Source organism: Pangasianodon hypophthalmus, chromosome 11 (assembly GCF_027358585.1).
Source record: "Pangasianodon hypophthalmus isolate fPanHyp1 chromosome 11, fPanHyp1.pri, whole genome shotgun sequence".
Lineage (NCBI taxonomy): Eukaryota > Metazoa > Chordata > Actinopteri > Siluriformes > Pangasiidae > Pangasianodon > Pangasianodon hypophthalmus.
Genome location: NC_069720.1, coordinates 26,321,794 through 26,342,331, shown reverse-complemented (window position 1 = coordinate 26,342,331; position 20,538 = coordinate 26,321,794). Strand labels below are relative to the sequence as shown.

The window sequence follows — 20,538 nt, the reverse complement described above, 5'->3', positions numbered from 1 at the left end:
GTATACAGTATATAAACCTACTCATAAGACTTTACTGTGTGTGTGTTCACCTGGGTGTTCAGGGCTCTGCATGCAGCAGATGTGTGTGTGTATGAGCTGATGGAGGAACTAGTGTTGATGTCATCAGTGTCGATCGTATCACTAACTCCACTGCTGACGGAACTGCTGTCATCCCAACTGATAGAGAAACAGAGACAGAGAGAGAGAGAGAGAGAGAGATATTAAATGTAATAAATATGGAAATCGCACTGATAAAAACAAGGAGATACATGTTCATTACTGTGCAAAAGACACATGTAAATAAATGCTATAATGAGATGTCATCAAAAATAATGAAATGAAACATTTCTACATAAAAAAAACTACTGTAAAGGGCAATAAACATCACTAAAACAAAGTCAGTATCTGAGGGCATGACAACCTTTTGCCTTTAAAGATGCATCAGTTCCCTCTTTGTGCAGTTTTATAAGAAAATTGATTGGTAAGTTTTTCTAAACGTCTTGGAGAATCTTCCACAATTCTTCTGTAATCCCTGACAGCTTTCATTATGTTTTTGTCTAAAAAGTGGTTTACTATGTAATACAATAAATCACCTAACAAAATTCACCTAAGACAGTGCACAGTACTGTATAGGGCAGTGGTAGCTCAGTGGTTAAGACATTGGACTACTGATCAGAAGGTCATGAGTTCAATCCCCAGCACCGCCAAGCTGCCACTGCTGGGCCCTTGAGCAAGGCCCTTAACCCTCAACTGCTCAGATGTATAAAAAATGAGATTAAATGTAAGTCGCTCTGGATAAGGGCGTCTGCTAAATGCCATAAATGTAAATGTATGTAATGACAGATCTGAACTCCTCTATTTACTCTAACTGCTTTTGTCTAAATTTAAATATTATATATATATATATATATATATATATATATATATATATATATATATATATATGGTTTTGTTCACACAGAACTTTTCCAAAATCATCCAAGACATATATAATAAAATGTGACTACTTATTACCCAGAATGGAAATAGAAATGACTGCTCACTTTGTCATGCCTCATGCCACTGAACAGCCACCACAGAATCAAACGCCTATTTTCCAACCCAATATGGCTGCTCTAAACTCTTCCCTCCTAATCACTCTGGATAATAAAGCACACCCATATTATCTAATTTTAAAATAAAAATATAAACTCCTTCGGCTTATCGGTGAGAGATCGTAGTGACGCTAGCCAATTGTGAGCATCTTTGAGCTCACGTATGTGGAAGAGGGAGGATGGCGCTTTCCTCTGAGTGTGTTACACTGTGAAGCTGCATGAGAAACAGCTGTGATTAGCTTCACATGTACGGTGTGTTTCACATGTCTCAGAGGATGTACGTGATATTCTTTAACCTCCCTGGTTGGTGGCTGTTACGTGATTAGTGAGAGCTGGCTGGTAGGTAGGAAGTGACAAATTGGGAGAAAATTAGGTAAAAAGAAGTCAATTCCACCATTTCCAAAAATTTCCTTCATCATGCACTGTTTTAGATAAACATTCTGCCTGATGCTCAGTGTGCTTCTAATGATGTGTGTGCGCAAGAGGAAAATCCCTGTATCACAATGAATGGGTTCATAAAGCCACAACACACACACACACACATTTTGTCACACTCTCTCTCTCTCTCACACACACACACACACACACACACAAGCTTAACCTTTGACACACATGGGTTTCATGTGGAAAGCAAGCAACAGAAAAAAAGAGGAGCTGAAAAAGACCAAACACACACACACACATACAATATAACAATCATCTCAAAGTACAGAGAGAAGTGTAGTTGAAGGAGTTTGGGAGATTTGGGAATATGGTTAGTTTTAAATAAACAGTCATTTGGAGTCTTAACAAAACAGACACATGCACATTATACACACATTTATGAATGTCAGTTTAGTGGTAGAAGTTTACTGGTAAAAGTTATACTAAATTGACCTAAACACACACACACACACACATTCTTGTCTACCTGTCCAGGGATCCTTGGTTGCTGTAGATACCGGGAACCTGAATCACAATCAGTGAGTGAATGGAATGTCGATGCTTCATGGGTTTAGTGCTGAGATCTATTTGTCTATCTGTCTATTTTTTATTCCATCCAGTAAACTCTCTTTCCTTCCTTTTTTTTACCTTCCACTAACTAATTTCTCATTCCCTTATTCAGTCTCTTCCCTTTCCTCTTGCAGTCACTCCATTCATCCATTCACTGCTCCAAGTTTACCCCTCTCTCTCTCTCTCTCTCTCTATCCCTCTGTCATGTGTAATCTGATCCAACAGCAGAGTTAACCAATGAAGTCCTGGCTACCCACACACACACAGCCATATGCTGAATTTGACTAAAGGTCATAACTCGTAGTTTCTGTCATCTGAGTAGTAAAAACCACAGAAAACGCCCTGCGCAACTCAGAATTTCTACTTGAGAACTTGGGATGTTCTCCTCAACTTTGAGTTCAGGGAATGACATCAAATCAACACGGCTGCAAATGACGTAATCGCATCATTGAAAATGATGTAATTCCGAGCTCCGACTTCCCACTTTGCGAGGTAAGTTGAATGAGGCATTACACACCAACACACACACACAAACACACGCACACACACACACACTCTTAGCCTGGCCGTGTGGAGTGTGTAATGTTAATTAGAGATCAGTGTATCTTTCTGGAACGCAGAGCTGTTATTACTGCCTCACTGAACATACAGAACTAAAACAGCACAACCACAGCACACTGCAGCTCTCCATCTGTCTCCCTGCAGTTCTGTCCATCTCTCCCTACCACTATCTCTCTGTGCCAATCTCTCCCTCTCTCCACCTATCTCTCTATTTCTGTCTTCTACACACTTGCTCTAAATACATAGTTTGGCTCAGTGACACCATTTCTGCATTTTTTTTATATATAAAATAGCAGAATAAGTTCATATTCACATAACTAAATATACTAATCAAACTAAATCTGTATTATTATCTAAAGTTTTACCTTCAAGCACACCTACTACCTGAGTGTGATGCCTAGACAAAGTGATACCATACTCCTGAGGCACATTTCATTGTCTGCACTCTGTTTAAAACAAAAGCTACAAATAATGTTAACTACTAAATTTAAAAAACAGCTTTTTCTTTCCCACATTTGTATTTATATGTGTAGTGTGTGTTCTCTTATAATGTCTGAGGGAATGAAGTGTTTATTTCAGGACTGAGGTTTCGTGTCTAAATACAGCTGTACTCTATGGGAGGAGACCACTGAGACACACACACACACACACACACACACACAAAGCAGAGGTTTTTCTCTTAGCACACAGACATAAAAGACTCTCCAATCAACTAACATCTGCTTCAGAAGACCTGCCCTGCCTGACCTTTGACCTCTACAAGGAAAAAGTACCCGGTCGGCCAAGAAGGTGCAGGTAATCCTTTTAATAGCTCATGTGCGTGCCCACACACACACACACATACACACACACACACACACACACAGTTACGCTTTATTATCCTAACTGCTCTCAGACCATCAGAATTCTCTGAACTGGACTAAATTGGTGAAGAGTGATGATACCAGCAGAAGTGTGTTTCCACTGAGTTTCCAGGACTTTTCTGAAGGAGAACTCCACAGTTCCTGGATAAGAACCTGCCTTGATACCACATGGCCAAAACTGAGATGTAATTCCAGCATGCGGTGAAATGTCAGTGACACGGCAAACATGGAGGAGGCTGAAGTTGAAGCTGGTTTATTTGATGTGCTGCTTTTTTGGTAGAACTGCAATGACCTAGCATGCCTCAGTGACAAAACAACCCACTTAACATAACATAATAGAACAGAGAATAAAGCAACAGTTGCTGTGGCCCTGAGCTTTGCATCTGGAATGTGAGGAAACTATTCATATCAGCAAACATGCAAAACAAAAACAGTTCCAATCAAAGTTTCTGTCTGGCATTAAACAAAGAAAAATCAAATGTGATTGCAGGCTGTGTGTGTGTGTGTGAGAGAGAGCGAGAGAGAGAGAGAGAGAGAATCTTATCCCACCCCTCAAGGGTGTTTATAGTGTGGAAGTCAACCACAACATCCTGTGGAGAAGAAAAATGAAATTAAATGAAATTAAAAGAGAAAGAGCCATCAGAGAGAATCACAGCATCGGGCTTAGACAGACCAGGTAGCCCCAGGGAGTGTGGGAGTGGGTGTTTATTTGTGTAAGTAACAGCTGGATGGGTTTTAAAAATCTTAAAAAAAAATAAATTTATTTATCTTCTTCCTACATACTTTGATCCAACTTTCAGAACTTTATCTGACCATTCTGTTTGTTCAGTTTCTCAAATCATTGCTCTTGATCATGTTTTATTCAAATATGCACACAAAGTTGCTGTGGTCTCCTGACTGACTAATGTCTTGACTAAGTACACTCCTCTGTGTTTCATTGTCCTAATTGCTCTCAACCAATCATAACACACCGTACTGCTCTCACACAATCATAACACACCGTACTGCTCTCAACCAATCATAACACACCGTACTGCTCTCACACAATCATAACACACCGTACTGCTCTCAACCAATCATAACACACCGTACTGCTCTCAACCAATCATAACACACCGTACTGCTCTCACACAATCATAACACACCGTACTGCTCTCAACCAATCATAACACACCGTACTGCACTCAACCAATCATAACACACCGTACTGCTCTCAACCAATCATAACACACCGTACTGCTCTCACACAATCATAACACACCGTACTGCTCTCAAACAATCATAACACACCGTACTGCACTCAACCAATCATAACACACCGTACTGCTCTCAACCAATCGGAACACACCGTACTGCACTCAAACAATCATAACACACCGTACTGCTCTCAACCAATCATAACACACCGTACTGCACTCAACCAATCATAACAAACCATACTGCTCTCAACCAATCGGAACACACCGTACTGCTCTCAACCAATCATAACACACCGTACTGCTCTCAACCAATCATAACACACCGTACTGCACTCAAACAATCATAACACACCGTACTGCTCTCAACCAATCATAACACACCGTACTGCTCTCAACCAATCGGAACACACCGTACTGCACTCAAACAATCATAACACACCGTACTGCTCTCAACCAATCATAACACACCGTACTGCACTCAACCAATCATAACAAACCATACTGCTCTCAACCAATCATAACACACCGTACTGCACTCAACCAATCATAACAAACCGTACTGCTCTCAACCAATCATAACACACCGTACTGCTCTCAACCAATCATAACACACCTTACTGCTCTCAACCAATCATAACACACCGTACTGCACTCAACCAATCATAACAAACCATACTGCTCTCAACCAATCATAACACACCGTACTGCACTCAACCAATCATAACAAACCGTACTGCTCTCAACCAATCATAACACACCATACTGCTCTCAACCAATCATAACACACCTTACTGCTCTCAACCAATCATAACACACCGTACTGCACTCAACCAATCATAACACACCATACTGCTCTCAAACAATCATAACACACCATACTGCACTCAACCAATCATAACACACCGTACTGCTCTCAACCAATCATAACAAACCATACTGCTCTCAAACAATCATAACACACCATACTGCACTCAACCAATCATAACACACCGTACTGCTCTCAACCAATCATAACAAACCATACTGCTCTCAACCAATCATAACACACCGTACTGCTCTCAACCAATCATAACACACCGTACTGCTCTCAACCAATCATAACACACCGTACTGCACTCAAACAATCATAACACACCGTACTGCTCTCAACCAATCATAACACACCGTACTGCACTCAACCAATCATAACAAACCATACTGCTCTCAACCAATCATAACACACCGTACTGCACTCAACCAATCATAACAAACCGTACTGCTCTCAACCAATCATAACACACCGTACTGCTCTCAACCAATCATAACACACCGTACTGCTCTCAAACAATCATAACACACCGTACTGCACTCAAACAATCATAACACACCGTACTGCTCTCAACCAATCATAACAAACCATACTGCTCTCAACCAATCATAACAAACCGTACTGCTCTCAACCAATCATAACACACCGTACTGCACTCAACCAATCATAACAAACCGTACTGCTCTCAACCAATCATAACACACCGTACTGCTCTCAACCAATCATAACACACCGTACTGCTCTCAACCAATCATAACAAACCGTACTGCTCTCAACCAATCATAACACACCGTACTGCTCTCAACCAATCATAACACACCGTACTGCTCTCAACCAATCATAACACACCGTACTGCACTCAACCAATCATAACAAACCATACTGCTCTCAACCAATCATAACACACCGTACTGCACTCAACCAATCATAACAAACCGTACTGCTCTCAACCAATCATAACACACCGTACTGCTCTCAACCAATCATAACACACCGTACTGCTCTCAACCAATCATAACAAACCGTACTGCACTCAACCAATCATAACACACCGTACTGCTCTCAACCAATCATAACACACCTTACTGCTCTCAACCAATCATAACACACTATACTGGACTCAGCCAATACAGCCACGTGCAGTGGACAGTGATAAAGTACGAAGATCACAATGATGATGATGATGATCAAAGTACCTGTCTGCGTCTCCTTGACCTGTCGATACATGTTTCTGCAAAGTTTCTCGCATCATCGCCAGTCCATCTGGGAAACGGTTCATACGACGAGTGTATAAACTCAAACCACCATCAGTCAGGTAGCTGAGAGACAGACAAGGAAAGTGACAGAGAGAGAGAGAGAGAGAGAGAGAGCAAGCAATAAATTGCTACGAATGTGGCTTAAAATTAAGAGAGATGTTGTGAACATTCCAGAAGAACCTTTCCTATGTGCAGCTTACACACTTTTTGTTCCTCTCTTGGCAATAACACAGTATAGGATACAGTTTCTAATCCTTTCTCACTCTCTGTGCATTTACTGTTAAACCAACTACACTGTACACACAGCCCAGTAAACTACTTAATCTGAGGCGATCATACAGATGGGTCCACAAAATACACAGAAGAGTTCCAGATTTTCCTTTTATAGAAAAAGTGTCTGGCATTCCACACTTTATTTTTTCTTATGGATGTCATCCAGACGTGCATGGCATATCACTGAGCAAAAGATAATTTGAAGACAATATTCACCATTGCAATATGAAAGTATGAGATTTGAGACTCACCCGCTGCTGAGCTCATCAGCATGTGCGTTCTTGGCCAGCACGTCTCCGTCGCTCACATAGCCACTGACGTCAAGCTCGAGCTCCTCTCCACCCCGCTCTCCCAGCTCAAGCCCACAGATGGCGCTGCTGCGTGCTGCTAGCTGCCTGCGCAGAGGGGCAGAGTAAAGGTAGCGGGTGTGACCCAGGGCAGCCCCACCTATGCCTCCATGTGCCGGATATCCATTCCCCGGGGAGGGGGCATCGCCTGCCTGCAGCCGTGGGCTGGACGGGCCGATCCGATTGGTCCACGAGAGTGGCGCAGCACGAGATGACCGAAAACCACGAGTGTTCATTTCCGTGGTGACGCCACTATCAAACGTTTCCAGAGCACTGATGAAGACATAAGACCACAGTTAGTTTAGATAAAGGATTTAATATAGATTTACAGTAAAAATGATGTATAGTAAGAGTACTGAGAGGAAATTTAATATAGATGGAGAATATAGTACAAAAGTGAGTATAGTAAGGATGTAGTATAGTATGCATTCAACATAATAACACAGAATACATAGTATACGTAGGATATATTAAATATAGTATAAAAGATGTACAATATGCAGGGATGGAAAATATTTGAGTAATTCTACTCTGTTTACTTGAGAATGATTGAAATTGAATACTTGTAGACTTAATTATATTTCAAAGAAAAAGAACTCATTAAATTTTATTTACACCTTCCAGAGTACTTGTTACAAAGGTACACTTTCGTTAAAGTACTTTTTCTACCCCTGACAGTAAGTACACTCACAAAATATGGACCAAGCCCAAAATGGCAAATATTAAGCTTTTGATGGTCTTAACAACAAATCATTGGTCAGAAAATGAGCAAGAATGAAACAGATGCACTCCTGAGAGCTCCTGTGCCTCCATTTACTCGTTTAGTTTTGCTGCAGTGAACTGTTTGTATGGGAAAAAGCTAGAAACAGGGAAATTCACTTATATAGTCTTCTTATACGCAAAGGTAAAATCATGATAATAATTAAAATGTTTGATGTAAAATTCAAACTAACACACGTCTGGGTGTACAAAAGTTTCCAAAAAATATCTTCTGCAATGTTTTTTTCTCTTAAAAGTTTAATCATTATTTGGTTCTCTGCCATACCTGATGCAGCCCTTCAAGGGCCATAAGGCTTAAATATTTAAAGAAGTCAAAGGGAAAAGCTTCCCATACTAACTTCCTTTATCTATTTGTTTAATTCTTGCTAATTTCCTGACCAATGATTTGTTGTTTTTGCCATTTTGGGCTTGGATGATTTTGCCCAGAAGTGTACAATACTAGTGGTGTAAAGCAATGCCATAATTTTATGTTAACCCTACCACTATGCACTGGAAACACTGGAAAACACTGAAAAAACAGGGCTGCTGGAAAAAGAAGTCAAATTCACAAAATAACACTAGAGCTAGAATGGGATCCTTTAAGCGGCATTTCATTATAATGCCTGTATAATTTTCAAGGAAGATTTTCTTTTAATAATGATAGAGAACAATGATGTAGGAACGACAAAAACACGTGCAGGTTAATATTTTTAAAATGAGTTAAATGATTATTTTTTGGACAGCATATGGTCTGAGTGAGCTAAATGGAGCAGCAGCTCAAAGAAAAGCATTTTTCTTTTTTTGTACAGAAATATGGCGGGAATAAGTTTTATTTTGGTGGTCGGTAAGGTAGTGTGAAAGTCGGGGCTACTTGAGAAAACCACTGTTGAAAAAAAACAAATAATGCACCTCATGTTAGCATCATGTTAATGACTTTTTTTTAAGCTCCAAAAACAGGGTTGCCAGATTCTACTTATAATGTTGGATATACGCATACTGCAAATCAGAAATGCACAGCACTGTCACCTTTTCCCCATGAAGACTGAAAAAAGGACAAGAAATGTGTCTACTGTTTCCTATTCCTGAATATTTTGGGCTAGATGCAAGGTTTTTTTTGTGCGACTTTTGAGTTGTAGTTGGGGTGGGAATTTTACGAAACCTGGCAACCCCATAAGCTCTACTTTAACACTCTAAATTACAGTAAAACATTTCGTTTGTGTGACCTTTTTTTTTTTTTCTTCAAAACACCTATTGTGAAGCTTTTTGGCAAGCTTTCTTTAAAAAAAAAAAAACAGCTGCCTATCTGTATTCATATTCATTTAAAACACGTCATCTGTTCAATCCGAATAACGTATTTGTACTTGGTTTCACCCCTGTAGTATACTATTCATAGTAAGTATACTGTATACTAAGGCAACAGTAGGCAATACAATTTAATTAGTGCCTCTGTAGTGTCAGTATAACTTCAGAGGGTTTTTTTTCTGTCGAAGTGGATAATCCTGTCACAACGATACTGATATGGTGATAAACTTCATCACTTTCTGAGAATATTGCTGGTATTGTCCATGCTTTTATAAAACTAACCAATAACAAGTGTTTTATAGTCTTTTCAATGCTGACACTTTAGCAAACCTAACACATAATGTATCATTTATTATGAAATGTATTTAGCCATATTGTCCAAAAGTCTAACATTTTGATGAAAATCATGTGCATACCTTCATTCCTAATGTCTACCTATGTAATGACAGAATGTGACCACAAGTGGTCGCAGTAATGAGCTTTAGAACAACTGGGAGGAAACCCTGTGCTGGCAAGAAGGTGAAGGTAATGGATAAAGGGAAAACACTTACACTTTACAAATATTTAAAAAGCTCTTAAAAGCTTAATGTTCAGGATTAAAATGATGATATTGAAGAAAAAAAAAGAATTGAGGAGAAGAGAGTGTAGGATAGAGGAGTGTCTCTCTCTGCTGTTCTCTGTAGCTGCTGAGTGGTCCGGTGCTGTAACATCCACTATGACTGAACCAAGTACAAACTTTCAATATATACTGCACCATTAGACACAGTATCATGGCTTATTATTTGTTAGACATGTAATTCACTTTCAGTTTGTGAAAGAGAAAAAAAAAAAAACATTTAAATTCTTCAAAATAACTGATGTTATTTCACATGCATAGCTGATTTCAGGTCATCTGTGCAATTAGCAATAGACATTATTAATACATCATTGCCATCTAATGGATATATTATGAACTGCAATAACAAACATACCTAAAATTGTGGATAATTATTAACTATAAATATTATTGATTTTAAGGGTGGTGCTGAGAATGGGTATTTGAAACACCAAAACTATCACCCTGGTATAATGATCACACACTCCTTAATACAGATCACTAGAAAATTAGAACATAAATGACGTCAAACTAAATTGCTAGCATTTTAAACAGCATGGAAAGAGAGCCTCTCAGAGCTTTGGAAAATCTCTTAGTGCTGCTACATCAACGTATCTCTCCACCCTAACAGAAGATAACAAAAATAATCCTAAATTCTTATTTAATACTGTAGCAAAATTAACTAGGAATAAGACCACCACAGAAACATGCACACCATCAATATGCAGTAGCGATGACTTAGGGTTTATGTTTTAGGGAAAATATCAGGCAAAAAATTCAGACTATAAATTTAAAACCAGACAATTTGATGACTAACCCTGTAGATAACAATATAACTGCACTCACCATCCACTTTATTAGGATCACCTGTACCCTTGCACATTCATGCAGTTATCTAACCAACCAATCATGTGACAGCAGTACAATGTATAAAATCATGCAAATACAGGCCAAGAGCTTCAGAAGAGTGTGATCTCTGAGACTTTAACCAGGGCATGGCTGTTGGTACCAGATGGGCTGGTTTGAGTATTTCAGAAACTGCTGATCTCCTGGGATTTTCACACACAACAATCTCTACAGTTTACACAGAATTGTGTGAAAAACAAAAAACACTGAGTGAGCGACAGTTCTGTGGGTGGAAAAACCTTGTTGATAAGAGAGATCAGAGGTAAATGTCCAGATTGGTTTGAGCTCCCAGGAAGGATATAGTAACTCAAATAATCACTCTTTAAAACCATGGTGAGCAGAAAAGCATCTCAGCAGGCACAAAACATCAAACCTTGAGGTGGACGGGCTACAATAGCAGAAGACCACACTGGGTTCCACTCCTGTCAGCCAAGGAGGCTATCATGGGCACAGACTCACCCAAACTGGATAACTGAAGAAAAAAAATCACTTGGTATTTTTCCAGATTTCAACCATCCAGTTTCAGTGAGTTTGTGCCCATGATAGCCTCAGATTACATTTACATTTATGACATTTGGCAGACGCCCTTATCCAGAGCGACTTACAATTATCTCATTTAATACAACTGAGCAGTTGAGGGTTAAGGGCCTTGCTCAAGGGCCCAGCAGAAAAAAAAGATTTTTTTTTTGCATTGTGCTGCTGCCACACGATTGGCTGATTAGACAACAGCATGAATGTGCAGGTGTACAGGTGTTCCTAATAAACTGGACAGTGAGTGTATATCAGATCAGCAATTAGAATGTTTTACTCCTCTTCTAGAGACCGAACTAATTTCACAAATTTCCTCATCAGAATCAACAACTTGTGTACTAGATCCCTTACCTACATGTTTCTTCAAACAGCTAATACCAGAAACAATCAAACGTCTTCTAAAAATTATCAGTTGTTCCCTTAGCACTGGCTATGTACCTAAATCTTTTAAACTAGCAGTTATCAAACCTCTGATTAAAAAATCTGACCTCGACCCCTGAACAGCTGTCAAACTATAGACCAATATCAAACCTCCCCTTTATCTCCAAGATCCTAGAAAAGGTTGTAGCACAGCAGTTATGCTCATACCTACATAGGAATAACATTCATGAAATGTATCAGTCAGGATTTCGGCCTCATCATAGCACAGAGACAGCGCTGGTTAGAGTGGTAAATGGCCTTCTACTGGCCTCTGATCAGGGTTGTGTCTCCTTGCTTGTGTTGCTTTGCCTTAGTGCAGCTTTTGACACCACTGATCATACTATTCTCCTTGATAGACTAGAAAATGTAGTAGGCATTAAGGGAACAGCCCTTTCCTGGCTCAGGTCTTATTTGACTGATCGTTATCAGTTTGTAAACGTAAATGGTGACTTCTCTATGCATACTAAGGTAAAGTTTGGTGTTCTGCAAGGTTCTGTTTTAGGCCCACTGCTCTTTTCTTTATATATGCTACCTCTAGGTAAAATTATTCATAACCATGGTATTAGCTTCCACTGTTACGCTGATGACACACAGTTGTATGTTTCAGCAAAGCCAGATGACAGACACCAGCTTAATAAAGTTAAAGAATGTGTAAAAGACATTAGACACCAGATGCTTCCTTTTACTTAATTCTGACAAGACAGAAGTACTTGTACTAGGACCACATGCAGCTAGAAGTAAGCTTTGTGATTACATAATATCTCTGGATGGCCTTTCTGTTTCATCATGTGCAGCAGAAAAAGACTTTGGTGTGATTATTGACTCCAGTCTTACATTTAATATAACTAGGATAGCCTTCTTTCATCTCAGAAATATTGCAAAGATAAGAAATATAATGTCACTACACAATGCAGAAAAACTAGTTCATGCTTTTGTTACCTCTAGGTTGGATTATTGTAATGCCTTACTGACTGGAAGGCTGGAAACATTTGTTTAGTCAAGTGTTTTGTTAATATTCTTTTCTTAGGTAAAGGAGCAGATCTGGAGGGCTCATGGGCATAGAGTGTTTTGGTGAACTGGGATGTTTGGATGCTGTCGCCCTCCCACTCTAATGCATTGAACGCATTGTTGAACTGGTGGCGTGGCTGTCCCAGGGTGCCCTCATGTCTGTATTACCTTCTGGCTCTCCTTTTTAGTTATGCTGTCATAGCAAGTCTTGCCAGAGTCCCTGCTTGCACTCTGCAAACAATGTACATTGTCCTTAACCATTACGCGACAATGAGCATACCTAATAATCTGTGCTTCTCTCTCCGTCTCTCTCTCTCTCTCTCTGTTGAGCTACACATGCTACTCCTGAGATATCAGTGATCCTGACCCCTCCTGCTCTCTGGACCTGCCTGATCCATCCTGATGCTGCTGAGGATGGCCCTACATGGACAGCCTAAAGATACATGAAGTTACTGTGGATGGCACCACTTAGAAACCACAAACATGGCTTTTGACTGCAATTGATACGAAGAGTTTTGCTACGATGGCTTAGGACTGCAACTGCCATGAACAGTTTTGCACTCAAGTCTCACTTTTTGACCATGTAGTACACAGTTATAGAAGGGATTTATTTATAATCACACTATCCGGTGTCACCCAGATGAGAATGGGTTTTTGAGGCTGGTTCCTCTGAAGGGTTCTTCCTTGTGTCTCAGGGAGTTTTCCCTTGCCACTGTCACCTCTGGCTCGCTCATTAGGGATAAATTTATAAATTTAAAATGTATATCCTGAATTTATATATTTCTGTAAAGCTGCTTTGTGACAATTTTTATTGTTAAAAGCACTATACAAATAAAACTGAATTCAATAAATATTTAATGTGACTATGAGGTAAATCAAAGTCATGAAGTTGTACACACAGGCTATTTATATTGTGCTTTTATATTACTATCTTGAGTTGAGTCATATTAATAAAAATAATTCCAGTGTTTTTGTTGAGGTGATGCACTCTCCTGTAAAGAGAAGGATATGCTGACATAGCACTCATCTGGAATGTTCATTTTAAGGCTGCTTTCACACATGCAGAATTTAGTCCATTTGACTTGAACCCTGGTGCAGTTGCCATGGTGTGTTTGTGCAGGTGAGAACACAGCCGTCACTCAAGTGCACACTAAGACAACTCTATTGCAGTGAGAAAATAATTCTATCTTGAAATGATCTAATTGCACAAAGTGAACCAAACATGCTGTGTATTCTGGGTTGCAGGTGACTCAATCAGCATTATCCAAAAGACAGTGGTTAACATATTCCTGTATTTGCTGCTAAATAAAACCATATATGTATTATATCTCTGCGCATACCTGTGTGTGATCTGTGTCCCCCGTAAGCTGGACATGGTTTCTTCCAGGTTCTGTCGAAGGTCTGCAATGTTTTTGACTGTTCTCAGTCTCCTAGTCTCAGGATCTTCACCTGATCAACATAGATCAGAACCAATAATGTTAATAATCAACGCTGTCTATGATTTCCTCTTTCTGTCTGTCTGTTAATATAATTATTTCTCTAACTAATCATACTCACCTGATAAATCTTCAGTGGATGTCTGGTTAGTTTTGCTGAAGCTACCTGACTCTCCAGTGTGTCCTGTGGAGCCTGTTTCTACGGTGCCCTCCCCATCTGTCTGGGACCTGGAAAGAGAGAGAGGTGTGGGTGTGTGTGTGTGTTTGTGTGTGTGTGTAGTGTTCCTGTAACAGTGGCCTTACCTGTACATGAATGGTGCTACAGTGGCTGTGTTTGGGTGGCTGTACTGCTGCTGAGGCTGAGGAAGCTGTACACTAACTGTGTTGCTAGCTGTGGATTGGGTAGTTCCTCCATTACCCATTGAGGTTACACTGTGATTCTGGTGACCTTTGCCCTCTGTAGATGCGAGACTGGAAGAGGAAGAAGAGTGGCGACTGTCTCCATGGAAACCGATTCCACTGCTTAGCCTCATGCTACGTGGCCTTTCATTGTCTTTGCCACAGAGGGGCACTCCTGAGCTTTTAGCTGTGCTTTTACTTCCTGGTTTGGGGATTCCGCTATGCATGGAGACAGAGCTATCTTTTTTGGTGCTGGTTTTGCCTCCTTTGGGAATGAGGCTAGCAATTTTAGATGTTCGTTTAGGCTCTGCAGCTGCTATGCTTACCTCACTTCTGGTAGTCACTTCCTCTGTGGATACTGCTTCTCTATTCACTGTCTTTTCAAAAGTGAACATTCGTTTAGAAGTCTCCTTTCCTTTCTCTTTGTCCTTCTCTTTCTCCTTAGCCCGCTCTTTCTCTTTGTCATTGTCCTTGTCTTTTTCAACACCTTTCATTGAGCCCTTTTTAGCCGTTAGCGCTCGGCTAAAGGTGCGCTGTGCAATGCCCTTCAGTGCCATCTTTGGGCTGCTGCTTGTCAATGCATGACCATTAGCTTCCTCCAGAGGCTCAGTAGCTTCTACTTTCTCCAACATGGGCGACATTTGCACAGTGCCCTCTGGTGGTGTGGAGGATTTAGAGCCACTTTTACTGTTGAACAGTTTGAGTTTTTCCAACATGGACTTCTGTGACAGGGATTTGGGAGGTGGGTCAGTGGGAGGGGGCTGTTTGGAAGGGACTTCCCCTTTAACTGGGGAAACAGTGGAGGTAGACGTGTTTTTGGCGCTCAGAGATTTGCTCCTCCAGGGTTTGCTGCTTGAGTTGGGCTGAGGGATGGCTGAGCAGGAAGTGGCAGAGGATGAAGAGGAAGACGGCACAGTGCTGGTGATGGTGGAGGTGGTTGCACATGATGATGGCACATGCTCAGTCATGCTTGGAGGTTGGGAAGTAATGCCGTCTAATGATTCTGTAAGGAAGAATTGAATAGACTTTATTTATCCTCATCAACCATCAACATAAAAATCATCAAGTATCACTGAACACAAAGGAAAAATGAAGAATAACAGAATAATAACAAAATAGCTATTTAAGTAGAAAAAATAAACACTTGTCACATCTGTTCACAACATGAACCTCAAGTTAATTCATTCATCATCAGGAACTGCTTTATTTTGGTCAGGGTTGCAGTAGATTCGGAGTCTATCCCGGGAACACTGGACGCAATGCGGGAGAATACACCCTGGATGAGATGCCAGTCCATCACAGGGCACCACGCACACACTCATTCACACACTCACAACAAGGGGCAATTCAGCATAGCCAGTCCTCCTTTCTGCACGTTTCTGGACAGTGGGAGGAAACCAGAGAACCCAGAGGAAACCTACATGTTTCTCAGGTTCAAATCCAGGACACTGGAGGTGTGAGATGGCAATGCTACCACTGTGCCATATCTAAGTTTATGTGAACTTGCTGTGTCTCCCGTAACCTAAATGCAGTCAATCAGCAAAAACCATGTTTTCAGTCTGAAGTTGCAAAAACTTAAGGAAAGCTTACAGCTTCCCTTGTGGCAACATTCCTAAACATACAGTCAGTGAACACACAGGACAAATTGTCAGTGTTAGCTCAGAGATCTTGTTTATTAATATGAAAAAGGGAATTGCCAAGGAAAATTAACATGAACAATATTCTTTTTAACCATATAAGGCGTGTTCATTCCCCAACTGCCAGCCTGAGAACTCTTATAAACTGTTTAGACTAACACAGACAACACAAAATGAATGCTCAAACCCTGTAGCCACTGCATTGCCACTACGACAAAGACTTCTTTAATTAAAAAAAAAATGAAGTATTTGCATGACATTTATAATACAAAGTGAAGCAGGGCACTAAATTGCAGGAACTGAAATTAAATTTTTAAAAAGGAGCCTAAGAACTCTTCAAATTTTTTTTTTTTTGAGCTCAGTATTTTTTGAGGCTGATCATGAACAGGCTGACCCAAAATCTAGGATTATAGCAAATGGGTTAGAATTAGCATTACAATAAACAGACTAATAATGAGCTAGATGATAGCTAGAACACTAAACACACATCTAGCAATTCTTCTAAAAATACCTGTTTTTATTTACCTAATAATGTGATGTGAAAATATGAAACTGGCCAATTTATCAATGCTGAATATGTATTGAATTTAACACAGTTAACTTCTTAACACTGTGTGTGTGTGTGTGTGTGTGTGTGTGTTTCCGCCAAGGTGGAAGAAAATGGAAGCAATCGTTATTACTCACCGCTAAGAAAGAAAGAACTAAGAATCCAGAAAATTCAGATCATTTAAAAAAGCATAGTGAAAAACCCAGTAGAGTTTCTTTCTTTCTTGTTTCCAGAAAGACTGACTTACTCTCTACACATCAGTAACACTCCTCACACAGCCTCTTAGAACCCCCACCCCGAGCTAGTCTGTCTGTCTGTCTGTCTATCTCTCTCTCTTTCTCTCTCTCTCTTTCTCTCTCTCTCTCTCTCTCTCTCTCTTTGTCCAGAAGAACTATGCAATTGGGTCCAAAAGTTTAAGTGCATTAGCAAGATCATTTAAAAGTCTGACTCCATCTTTCATTACTAATATCAGTCAAATGCAAAACATGTAACTAAATGAGTATTCTTGGACTGTGCAGTTTAACAAGAGAAACAAATTCCACAAAATCCTCTATATCTAAATGATAAATGATCTATAAAGCAATGTTTGAACACAGTCTCTGTATTACACACACCCGGTTACGCTCATGACAGGAAAAGGACTAAGGAAGAAGTGTTCTCTGTTTTTAATTACAGAAGAAGCCACTCCAATAATTCTGTCACTTCACAGTCGAAATGCCATCAAAACAAGGGGGACAAAATCAGATAAAATTAATTCTCATAATATTATTGTTTATTTTATTAATACCATTATTAAGTATTTTTATTTCTTCTATTATGTAATTATACTTCAATTGATTTTTTTTTCTTCTGGTGTTTATGTATTCAGTGCTTCACTTAAAAATTAGAGAAGAGTGAGTGTGTGTGTGTGTGTTCCTGTTTGCTCCAGTTTCGTATCAGCATGCAAAAACAAAGCAGCTATTAGGAAGTGATTAAGGCCCAATTAGCCACATGGAAAATGGGTCAGACCACTAATGACTTCCAATAGGGGGAAACACTGGGAAAGAGAGAGACAGAGGGACAGATCTCTTATTTATGGTGAGAGAGATAGTGGCATTTAGCAAGCAGATAAATAAGACAAGCTTCAAACTCAAGCTGTGTCTGAGAAATAGTAACACTTTAACTGAATGCTTATTCATCATTTCAAAACTTTAAATATTTCTTTCTCGAGGGCTCAGTTCATTTTAAGTCATTAACACTACAGAGCTAACTTCCTGCCATTTATTATCAAGCAGCGATAATTCTGATCATTATGAAACAAAGACCACCAACCGAGTTAAATCCACTGAGCAGTGGTAAAATAAATAAAGTAAAATAAATGCAAAATAAGTGGATATGTGTATAAAACATGAGATCACTTAAAACGTCTCCAGGTTACGTATGTAACCATGGTTCCCCGAGGGAACGAGACGCTGCGTCACGAAACGCTATGGGAACGCCCCCGCGTGACCGCGCTCTGAATCACGTGTCTAATCCGTCCAATGGATGGGCGAGACGTCACGGGCGGGGTGACGTAGCGACCCGGAAGCATAAAAGCCCGAGCGGCGAGCCCCGCGTTAGCTTACTGGAAAATGAAGCAAGCGCCGCAGGGACGCCGGAAGTGTGGCACCGAGACGCAGCGTCTCGTTCCCTCGGGGAACCATGGTTACATACGTAACCTGGAGACGTTCCCCTTCAGGAACTCGAGCTGCGTCACGAAACACTATGGGAACGAGTATACCCACGCCGCCAGACTTACAAGTCCCTGCCTCCAGGAGGAGGCAAGCCTAAGGCACAAGGACAGAGGAGCCGGGAGTGGCTCGGGTATCTAGGTCATAAAACCTAGCAAAGGTCAGGGGCGTGGACCATCCCGCCGCGTTGCAGATGTCCTGTAAGGACACACCTGCCAGAAAGGCCTTAGAGGCCGCCACCGCTCGGGTAGAGTGAGCCTTGACCCCCAGGGGACTGGGGAGACCAGAGGACTCGAAAGCCAGAGAAATGGATTCTACAATCCACCGGCTGAGGGTCTGCTTAGAAGCAGGAAAACCCCTCTTAGGGGGACCAAAGCAAACAAGCAACTGGTCCGCCTTTCTCCACAGGGCAGTTCTGTGGACGTACGCGTCCAGTGCTCGCACTGGACACGTACAATTGAGCTTCCGATGGTCGGGCTCCCTAAAGGGAGGAGGACAGAAAGCCTGCAGCATGACCGGCCGTGGTGCCGAGGAGGGGACTTTCGGTACGTACCCCGCTCGGGGGTACAAGAATGCTTTGGCCAAACCAGGCGCAAAGTCTAAATAGGAAGGGGCCACCGAGAGGGCCTGAAGATCCCCCACTCTCCTAAGAGAGGAAATTGCCAAGAGAAAGGCAGTTTTCAACGTCAGAAGACGGTCCGAAATCTCCTCTATGGGCTCGAAGGGGGGTTTGCAGAGAGCCTCTAAAACCACGGCCAGGTCCCACGAGGGGACCCGAGATCGAGCTGGAGGTCTGATCCTCAGCGCACCGCGGAGGAAACGTGTCACCCAGGGGTGCCTGCCCACTGACTGGCCATCGAGAGGGGCGTGGCAGGCTGCAATAGCCGCCACGTACACCTTCAGGGTGGAGTGGGTCAGTCCCGCGGAGAGGCGGGCCTGCAAGAACTCCAGCACTGTACCAACTGGGCAGTGAACAGGGTCAAGCCGGCGGTCTCCGCACCAGGAAGTGAAAAGTTTCCACTTCAGGGCGTACAGTTTCCTCGTAGAGGGAGCTCTGGACTGGAGGATGGTCTCCACAACCTCGGTTGAGAGACCGGAAGCGCGGAGTTGTGCCCCCTCAGAGGCCACACCCACAGCTTCCACAGCTCCGGGCGGGGGTGAAGATGGCCCCCCGCCTGTGAGAGGAGATCCCTCCTGATCGGAATCTCCCATGGGGAGCCGTCTAGGAGGGAAATCAGGTCCAAGAACCATACTCGGCCCGGCCAGAACGGGGCTACTAACAGTAGACGAATTCCGTCCCGGCGCACTCTCTCCAGAACTCCCGGGAGCAGAGCGACCGGAGGAAAGGCGTACAGACGCAGCCTCGGCCACGGCTGTACCATGGCATCCAGTCCAAGAGGAGCTGGATGAATCAGAGAGAACCAAAGGGGACAGTGCGACGTCTCCTGCGTCGCAAACAGATCCACCTGGGCTCTGCCGAACATACGCCATATGAGCTCCACCACCTCGGGGTGGAGTCTCCATTCCCCGGGCACCGGCCCCTGCCTCGACAGGGCGTCCGCTCCCACATTGAGATGACCAGGGATGTAGGCCGCTCTCAATGAGAGGAGGTTCCCTTGGGACCACACAAGGATCTGGAGCGCCAGCCTGTAAAGGGGGCGCGAACGCAGACCTCCCTGGCGGTTGATGTAAGAGACCACCGTCGTGTTGTCGGTGCGCACCAACACGTGGTGGCCTCTTAGGTCTGGGAGAAAGTGTTTCAGAGCTAGAAACACGGCCAGCATCTCCAGGCGGTTGATGTGCCAAGTGAGATGGCGGCCGCTCCACAGACCACGGGCAGGACGGCCACTCATGACCGCTCCCCATCCGGTGAGGGACGCATCCGTCGCTAGCAC

At 42.0% G+C, this 20,538-nt stretch overlaps 1 protein-coding gene across 14 annotated transcripts in view; it reads right to left on the bottom strand.

The window, feature by feature from the left end:
* The window catches only part of nav2a (neuron navigator 2a), a 122,874-nt gene that overhangs the window by 30,390 nt on the left and 71,946 nt on the right, over nucleotides 1-20,538 (bottom strand). For 13 of the 14 annotated variants that reach the window (XM_053238005.1, XM_053238006.1, XM_053238004.1 and 10 more), the window contains 6 exons: nucleotides 14,655-15,753; nucleotides 14,473-14,579; nucleotides 14,256-14,364; nucleotides 7,299-7,667; nucleotides 6,715-6,837; nucleotides 51-177 (listed from right to left, as the gene is read on the bottom strand). In XM_053238005.1, the coding sequence (XP_053093980.1) occupies nucleotides 51-177; nucleotides 6,715-6,837; nucleotides 7,299-7,667; nucleotides 14,256-14,364; nucleotides 14,473-14,579; nucleotides 14,655-15,753 (1,934 nt within the window). Of the gene's footprint in view, nucleotides 1-50; nucleotides 178-2,004; nucleotides 2,272-6,714; nucleotides 6,838-7,298; nucleotides 7,668-14,255; nucleotides 14,365-14,472; nucleotides 14,580-14,654; nucleotides 15,754-20,538 lie in introns of those variants that run through there. The other variant, XM_053238012.1, reaches the window with a different exon arrangement.